Source organism: Juglans microcarpa x Juglans regia, chromosome 2D, assembly GCF_004785595.1.
Source record: "Juglans microcarpa x Juglans regia isolate MS1-56 chromosome 2D, Jm3101_v1.0, whole genome shotgun sequence".
In the NCBI taxonomy this organism is placed as follows: domain Eukaryota; kingdom Viridiplantae; phylum Streptophyta; class Magnoliopsida; order Fagales; family Juglandaceae; genus Juglans; species Juglans microcarpa x Juglans regia.
The window spans coordinates 20,262,129-20,271,395 of NC_054596.1; the positions used below are offsets into that span (position 1 = coordinate 20,262,129).

At 36.9% G+C, this 9,267-nt stretch overlaps 1 protein-coding gene across 7 annotated transcripts; it reads right to left on the minus strand.

The window, feature by feature from the left end:
- Window positions 1–217: 217 nt before the first annotated feature.
- On the minus strand, window positions 218–8,702 carry LOC121250246 (protein STRUBBELIG-RECEPTOR FAMILY 3-like). Of its 7 annotated transcripts, none has more exons than XM_041149295.1 (18): window positions 8,509–8,651; window positions 8,288–8,340; window positions 7,880–8,073; window positions 6,880–7,009; window positions 6,716–6,787; window positions 5,356–5,421; window positions 5,153–5,224; window positions 4,977–5,048; window positions 4,818–4,889; window positions 4,676–4,741; window positions 4,453–4,518; window positions 3,733–4,130; window positions 3,202–3,623; window positions 2,183–2,454; window positions 1,239–1,377; window positions 953–1,089; window positions 713–869; window positions 218–465 (listed from the first exon to the last, which is right to left on the minus strand). In XM_041149295.1, the coding sequence occupies exons 3-18, from the start codon at window positions 7,998–8,000 to the stop codon at window positions 382–384; spliced, it is 2,346 nt and encodes a 781-aa protein (XP_041005229.1). In that variant the 5' UTR covers window positions 8,001–8,073; window positions 8,288–8,340; window positions 8,509–8,651; the 3' UTR covers window positions 218–381. The 7 variants fall into 7 exon arrangements, with proteins under 7 accessions (XP_041005229.1, XP_041005226.1, XP_041005227.1 ...); XM_041149292.1 differs by having other exon boundaries at window positions 4,453–4,521; XM_041149293.1 differs by lacking the exon at window positions 8,288–8,340 and having other exon boundaries at window positions 4,453–4,521; window positions 8,614–8,702.
- Window positions 8,703–9,267: the final 565 nt, after the last annotated feature.

Sequence of the window (9,267 nt, forward strand, 5' to 3'; positions counted from 1 at the left end):
ATAGATGAATTCACATCAATCAGAAGGGTTCATAGCCATGGTCACGACTCACAAGGATGCAGAATGGAAAAAAAATGTTTATCAAGAACTATGAAACAAATTGGTTAGCACATTTATGCGGTGCACACGTTCTAGTACTAGTTAATAAACAATAGAATGATCGGAGGACCATAAGGATCGAGGACCGTCACCACCAGTAAGTTCCAAGGCTGACAGGAAGACTCTTCTTTGGTAAGAGTTTCGGGCGTGCGAGTGTCTTGGTGTGGACATTCACCCGCAGCTTGTTCAGAACAGATTATCTTCTTGGATTACCAGGCAGATTAATTTTCTGCACCTTCATCACCATTTCATTTCCTAATGTAAGTCAGTCTCCATTTGATCTTAACTGCCGTTTGGCTCCCTTCTGATCATGACTAGTAAGTCTTGGACAACTTCAGACATTGGTGGTCTGAATTCTGGCTCAGACTGCAAAAAATGCTTGAAGTTAGGAAATCAGTTGGATAGGAAAGCAAAATCAATTTAATAGAGAAAATTGGTCATATATATTAGAAGTTTGGTGCTCCAAGCTTTTTCTGTTTGAGATTTTGAAGCACTTTTCCTTGACCTGAGTGTAACCCACAACGGATGCTCGGTATCCAGTGGTAACCCGCAGGGAGAATACTTGTAACAGGTCCTAATCAACATTTTAGAAGTCAACAATGACAATGCTCACCTGAACACACCGCGCAATAATGTCTGCAAAGTGTGATAGGGATTTGGCTGGGTATTGACCATTAAGAGTAGGATCAACCATTCTCGATAGTGCATCAATGTCATGAAGCTGGGGGATCGCCCATCTCACCAGAAATTGTTCCCCACGAGTCCGTGACCTGTCCAAAAAGTGTAGGAAAATAAAAAATGGCTGCAAAAAAGAAAACACGTGCAAGCCTTTGAAACAAAATCTTGGTTCTACCTGTCAAAGGACGTCCGACCAGTTAAAAGTTCTAACATAACCACTCCAAAACTGTAAACATCACTCTTCTCGGTATAAGTTCCTGACTCAAATTCTGGAGCTCCATAACCATAAGTTGTTAGCAGACTTCCTGACAGCTGAAAGTAAATTTAGTTTAGACAGTTGTAGTGGCAGCAATGATGACGATAATCCACTAATTGAGCTTCACTCCAAGAATGAATCCGAAAATAAGGTCCCCACAACTTCAAAACTTCAGTTACTGCAATATATTAGGAGTATGACTTACCTGACTAACAGAGCCTGATGCTATCAATGAAGCCAGACCACAATCAGAGATATACACCAAATAATCGTCATCAAGGAGGACATTGCACGACTTAAAATTTCTGTGTATGACGGGAGGCTGGCATACCTCATGCAAATACCTTCCACACAAGAAAACAAATAAGTACTAAAAACAGTGCATGCTTCTTTTAAAATATTCACAAATCATGCCAGAACAGAAACAAGGATAACTCTTCCCCTCATCTCTATTTCAGTTTGTATGCAGACTAACTTATAAATCAATCTATCTGAAGATCCAAGTACAGCACCAATAAAATTTATTTTGCGTAGCAATCAGTAGATTTAAAATCAATATATCGCAACACACTTGATCATAACACTTCTACCCAAGTGATGAACAAAGTTTATGACCTCTTAAATAGATGTGGATCACCCACCTGAAACGGGTTCTTGTCCTTTATGATCCCCTTCATATTGATTTATTATTTTAGGAAAATTCTATAAACCACACTCCCATCTCACTTTCACCCCATGAGTTGACATTGCCCGTCAACCTTTATATCTCTTCTTTAAAAAAATAAAGGATCATCCAAGGGTGATAAAAGTGCCATATTTTACATAGTGCGATGGTAGTGTGGTCTGTAGCATTACTCATTATTTTATATTTGCTATTAACTCAATATATTTTTTTTGCAACATTCAACAAAAGTGAGCTATAACTTTGCACCTGCTACATGAGTAATTAATGTTAATTTCTCAAGTCACCTCACAGTTGATAGTATTGTGTTTGGCACTACCAGAACACCCCCCATTCACTTGAAGACAGACACTGCAAAATTCTGTTACATCTAACCACAATTTGAAGTTATATGCTTGAACCCATTATTAGCTGCCAAGTTAACAAGTTGGACCACAAATTTCCATCTCAATTGTTGCTTGACTTACTCTAAAGCTCTTGCTGCTCCAAGTGCCATCCGAATGCGTCTATTCCATGAAAGTTTCTTTTTAAGTTCATCATCTGAGTGCAGTGCATCCTGCAGTGTCCCATTACTGCAATACTCATAGATCAGAAGCCTTTGGCCATGCTCTACACAGTAACCAATAAGACCAACAACATTTGCATGTCGGATTCTATCAATATTGTTGATCAGTTCAAGAAATTCATCATCCTTCTGCTGACTGGAAGCTCTCTTGTCCAATTTCTTGACCGCAAGTAGCTATAAAAAACATCCAGAAAGATCAAATGTATGTATTTAAATCCAATATGCATAGACACCTACAAAGAGAAGCTGCAGTGTCACATTTGTAATATAAGATTGACAGCGTAGGTAGCTCAACATGTTGCAATCCTAATATAAGGGACTTGACCATCTCTGCGCATTTTTTTTTTTTTTTTTTTATACAAACTTGTAAAGACATGAGCATATTTGTTAGGTATAGAATGTAAATATTACAATAAACTGATATCTAAAAAAAAATGAAATATTTTATTATTATGGAAGGAAATATCATGAAAAAAGACCCGTAAAAGCATCAAGTAACCAAGAAACAAACCCCTTGTATTGTCATGCAACTTCAATGCCAGAGGCAACTAAGATCATCAAACTATTTTATACTGTGACCTAAACAAGCAACGAAAATCACCAAAAGAGCAACTGATGAGATGGTAAATGGAATGAATCAAATGATTTTTTAATGCTCTCATTCTTCCTATACCTTTTACATTCTAATAAATCTCAGCCATATTTTTTGTTTAAAGTTTAGTGAGCGCCGCCCGCCGGGGGGGGGGGGGGGGGGGGGGGGGGGGGGGGGGGGGGGGGGGGGGGGGGGGGCGGGGGACCCAGCACAAAAATGCTCAAGGTAATGAGAGCCCAAGATAGTCTAGTCTACCAAACAATTTCCATAAATTAATTTTTTGATGAGTAATTGCCATAAATTAATTAGACGATGGTTATGAATATTACCTTCCCGTCAGGAAGCTGTGCTCTATATACAGTCCCCAACATGCCTCCTCCTATAAGATTTTCTTGAGAAAAGCTGTTTGTATATTGCTGGAGGGATGCAATCGTGAAAGACTTTGCATAAGTTGGGAGTAATAGAGTTCTGGAGGGAGGCTTCACTGCAGTTACTTCAGCAGGCAATTTTGGCTCTACAATGACCTTCTCAACAGGTGGAGGAGGAGGTGGTGGTGGTGGGGGTGGCGGAGGGGGAGGGGGCATTAAATGTTTGTCAAATACACTCATGTCTATCTCATGGTCGTCCCTCTTTGGTATTGTGCCCATTCTCTGCTCGTTTCTCTCATTCTCATCCTGTGGTTTTGCAATCACTCCTCTTCTAGTCTCTGTCTGATAATCCTCTTTTGGCCTCAGAACTGCCCCCTTTGGAACTGTTCAAATCAGTCATTTATTTAAAAAATTTGAATGAAATGAACAACATGATAGGGCACCATATGACTTGCAGTAAATTGATTGACAAACTAATAGTAATACTTTAACCTTTCTCAATCTTTGGTTGAAATAAGGATCCATTGTCCCTTAGATCTTGTCTGTCGCCTTCATATGCACCTATTTGATGCCGCCGAGAAAGTCCATCCACCTCTTCCCTTCGTCTGCTAAATAGTGGAGCAAGTAGTGCAAGTCCCAATGCCAGAATTACAAGTAAAAACACCCCTGCAATTGATATTCCAACCACTTGTTTTGTGGTTAAAACTTTTTTTGTTTTTCCAGAGTTTGATTCGTCTTTTGCAGATGGTCCATCAGCTTGTTTCGCAGGTGTGCGTTCAGAAGGTGTTCCATTAAAAAAAGGTGGTGCCAGACCTGCTGGTGGAGGTTTTAATGGGGATGTAGATGGTGGTACTGCAGTAGTTGTAGTATTGAATGGATTTCCCTGATCTCTGCAAAGAAATTATCAAATATCAGTAAATAGGTGTGCAAAGCCGCAAACTACAGGTCTAAACTATGTGGAATGCTGCTTCCACTTTTGTCGTCAACAACTTATTGAAGAATTCAATCATTGAAACCAGACATAATAAACTACAAGGAAATACAATTCTATAGTGAAGGTATCTATATATTAATTAAAACATTCATGGTCCTGAAAATTACTCCGAATGAATACTTGACAGATTGGCATTGCAGACTTGCTGCATGGAAAGCCATGCAAAACAAATAGTCGCAAGTCACATCCAATAAGATTTCAGGGCTTGGGGTTCCCACCTGAAATTTGGGATGTTTCGCAACTTCTCAGGTATTGTCCCAAAAAACTGGTTATTCTCAATATTCCTGCTAATTGACAGGAAAAATTGTCACAAGGAATAAAGAAGAACTATAAGCCAATGAACCATCATAAGGCAGCATTATCCTACAAACTTATGAAAACTCTTTGCACATTAGAGAATAATATTTATTCTGAAAATTAAAACAAGGCGGAGAACAGTACAAATCTTTCAGAGGCAGATCTCGTAAGACATCAAGGGTCCCAGAAAGCAGATTGTTCTGCAAGTGTCTGGCAACTACAAAGTTAGCACCATATAGAGATATATCAAGGACATCTAAACAACCTTACAATGAAAAATACTCACAGGGTTGTCAAAGAAGACAAGCTTTCTAGAGAAGGAGGGAGTTCCCCACTCAAATTGTTGCTGGACAAATCTCTGCAGATGGTGGCCCCATCAACTATAAGTAGCTATAAAAATTAATCTGGACATTAAGAGTTTGCCAAATAGAAAATGAGAACCTACAGATTGATCAACCCTGTCAGATATTGAAAGGCATCTGGTATTTCTCCAGATAAATGATTGTCATTAAGAGACCTGAAAGGCAAAAACAAATAGGCTTATGAGAAATTAGATGAAAATTGGGACAGCTCCTAGTAGGAACCAGTAAAACAAAAAAATTTGATGAGGGAAAAGATTACATGTCTTTCAGCAGAGTTAAAGAGGATAAAGAACTTGGGATGCTTCCAGTAAACTGGTTAGCCGAAAGGAAACTGCCAAGGGTGACAAATATTATATCTTTTACTGAGAAATGCAAAACATTATATGCATCCAAGTTTCACAGCAAAATGTTATATAGACATAATATGATCTTTGTAATTTTGATAAAGAATAATATACATACAAGTTTTGCATGGTAACTGGCAACATGGACGGAATACTACCCCCAATGTGGTTGTTGCTTAGATCTCTGCCAAAAACACAATGGAACAAAAATTAATGACACCATCCCGCAAAGTTTATTGATGACAAAGATGATGACTTAATATCCAAAAACATCCCATATGATATGCATCTATATATTTGAATCTCAACAAAGATGATGACTTAATATCCAAAACCTCCCATATGATATGCATCTATATATTTGAATCTGACTTGTCCCACCCTTTTTTTTTTATCAGTAATAGGAGCTTTATTGAAAAAAAGGCATAGCCAAATACACGGAACATATACAAGAGCAACACCTATGCATGAGTGTCTAAAGTTACAAGAAACTCATGTACGTTCATCCCACATTAAAGTCTATTACAATCGACCAATGGAATAAAGTAATAAGAAAAAATGTTCTAAGCTTTTCCATTGCCCGTTCATGATTCTCAAAACTCCGACCATTCCTCTCCATCCATATGCACCACCATAAACAAAGCGAAACCATCTTCCACATAGCTACTATTCGAGAGTTACCTTAGATGCCTCTCCATCTGGGCAGTAAATCAACTACCCTTCGTGGCATTACCCAATGGAGCCCCACTCTAGCAAAGATATCATTCCACAAGCTCATGGCTACATCATAATGCAATAATAGGTGATCCATGGACTCCCCACTTTTCTTACACATATAACACCAATCCAACACAATGATTTGACATTTCCTTAGGTTATCTAAGGTGAGAATCTTTCCTAATAAAGTTGTCCATACAAAGAAAGAAGCTTTTAAGGGGGCCTTGGTCTTCCATATGGTCTTACATCTAAAAGTCCATGCATAGACAATAAATCAGTCAGCTTGTTAATTGAAACTGACGGAAAATTCAAAACCAGGCATCAAGGTATTAGAACAATTCAATGAAGAATGAGAAATAAGAACTACAGGTGGCATGCTAAGATTCGCATTTATAGGTGAAAGGCATGTTTTACAAGCACTATTTCTCTATGGAAAAATCACTAGACTATATCTGACAGATTTCAAAAATTGAAGCAATTTTTCTACTTCCCATAAAGGACCTGCATATCTATCCCAATCCCTTATGTTGTCCCTCTGTTACCTCTTTTTGCTGGTAACCACACCACCACAAGCATAGTGTGGCCACTCTGGTAGTTATCACCTAAAACAAGACATGGCAAGGGACTCTAATGATGGTGAAAGAAGATATAAATTGGAAGAAAGATATTATTAAGTCTGGCATGTATTCCGGACCATAAATACCATAATCGCATAAAGGTGTGTGCAGGTGGGATTTGGAGACAGAGATCATAATACTCACATTGCTTTGATAGAAACAAACAGTCCTAAGTTATCACCTAGTTCTCCTCCCAAATTAGCGCCATTAAGAACACTGTAAACCCACATATCCACATGAGAGCTGACAGGTAGCCATTTTCAGAAACATCAATGGATTTACATTGTCAAGAAAAAGGGTAACCATACATTCTTATTATGTCTGTATTGTTACACACCACGCCTTGCCATGCTTCGCCGCATGGGTCTCCACCAGTAGTAACCCAACCAGGCAGAACAGGGGAGCCCAGTGCAACATATAGGTTATTAATTGCAGCCACTGCTTCAACGGAATTAAAACATAATAACGTTAGTTCACATTCACAGACATATTTAGCAGAAACAAATGTCTCTAAAAAGAAAAACTGAAGGAAAAACACAAATCATGGGGGCAGACACTTCCTCTTCATCATTTTTTTTTCATTTTCTTTTCTGATTTGTTTTGTTTTGTTCTGTTTCTTTTTTTCTCCCTTTTGGTGAGGCTGTGTTACAGATATGGACAGCTCCCCACCGTAAAAGTCCCAATGCCAATGAAGGATTGGCAATACCACAACTGACAAACGCTTGAGCATTACTATTGCTGATACAATGCAAAGAAAGATTTCCTGCTGAAAGTTTTTCAGCAATGTCGATCATCTCCAGAGAACTCACAGAAAAATTGCATAAAGTAAAGGGTTTTGTTTGGTTGCCATTAAAATCCGGGAAATAAATAAGTAAAGTTAAATTCTGAATCATACTATCAATTATTGAGACTCCGGAAAACACAAAACCTTGACCCAGTTGTGCTAAACTGAGCTATTTGGCCAAACTATTGGCGAACCTTTACATTCACAAAACTCGAGGTCGGCACTAATGAAAAATTTTAGTCATCATCCCTACACCACATACCATTTTTTATCTTTTTATTTTTATTTTCCTTTAGCAAGTATGTGATGTAGGGATAATGAGTAGAACTAATTAGTTTAGTAGGAATAAAACAAAAAAAAAATTAAATAAAAATAAAAAATAAAAAGAAGTGTGGCAAACTCCGGCATTAATATACTATTTATCTTCAATTCCCGTTCACTTTCCCACATCTTATCACAACCAAGCCGACAAACGAATCATAATGCTGAAGCATAACAAGAAAACAAACTCGAGAAAACCTCACCGTCACTTGGATTAGTCTCTCCATGCGAAACAGGAGCCGCACAGATCCACAAGAGCCACGCCAAAACCAGTGCATAAATCTTAAAATCTTCGGACTTCATAGCAGATCTCTTCCCACCCATTGATCCCACTCTCAACCTTGTTACTCAATTCTTTCCTTTCCCACAGAACCATTCGAAAAAGACATCCTCCAATCTGGAAACCGAACGAAAAGCAAAATTGAACTCACGGTCACTGACCTTATAACTGTCATGCAATCCAAATCACCCACAAACTAAAAACAAACGACACCCATAATTTAACACAAACACTTAACACATACACAAAGAAAACCACACACGTGTACGTCATATAAACATACAATTAAAAAATCTGACAGAATCTAAAACTTAAAACGCAGAAAACTTACAAAGAAGCAGGGATTTTGGAAAATGCTGAAGAGAGCTATAGCATATCAAGCAACTGAGAAAGACAAAAGGCGAGAATTTTTAACAAACAACAAAAAAAATTGTGAAGAGCTTTTAATGGGAATTAAGCAAGAGTTAAGATCAAGTGAATAAAGCAAGTGCAACTAGGTGGGCTTCGTAAGCAAACAGTACATTACACAAAAAAAAAAAAAAAAACACATACAAATTGTTTTTCAATTTCAATCTGGAGAACGCAAGACTTTGGATAGAGCTGGAAAACAGAAAAGAAGGGAAAAAGGTTTTCTGTGAAACTCTGAGAAACTCCTATCTTGCCTTTGTATTTTGGTCGTTTCCTCGCTTTTATCTATATTTCTGTGTCTTTGTCTATTAACGTTGGAAACAGTGTGTGTGCGTGTATGGTCGCATCTCTGTCTCGTTTGTTGTTAGATGAGTTTGTAATAAAAATTGAAAGTTAATTAGAATATTTTTTTAATTTTTTTTATTTTAAAATTTAAAAAACTTTAATTATTTATTTTATTTTATATAAAAATAAAAAAAATATTATAACAATCAGATAAATTGAGATTAAAATAATTATAAAAAAACTCGTTTGTTTTGTAAAACTATTGTTAAGGTTACGTTTGGATATTGAACTAAATTAAGTTAAATAGAAAATATAAAATATTGTTATAATATTATTTTTTAATATTATTATCATTTTAAAATTTAAAAAAATTTAAATTATTTATTATATTTTATGTTAAAATTTAAAAAAATTATAATAATGAATTGAGATAAGTTGAAAAAGATTAGTATTATTTGGATTCAAAAATGAGTTAAGATGAGTGGAGATGGGTTGTGAATAGTAATGAGATAGATTGTGAATAGTAGTGAAATTTGTGAGTTAAAATTGATAAATAGTAATGAGATGAGTTGAGATGAGTTGAAATAAATTGAGATGACTTGCGAATACAAACCGGGC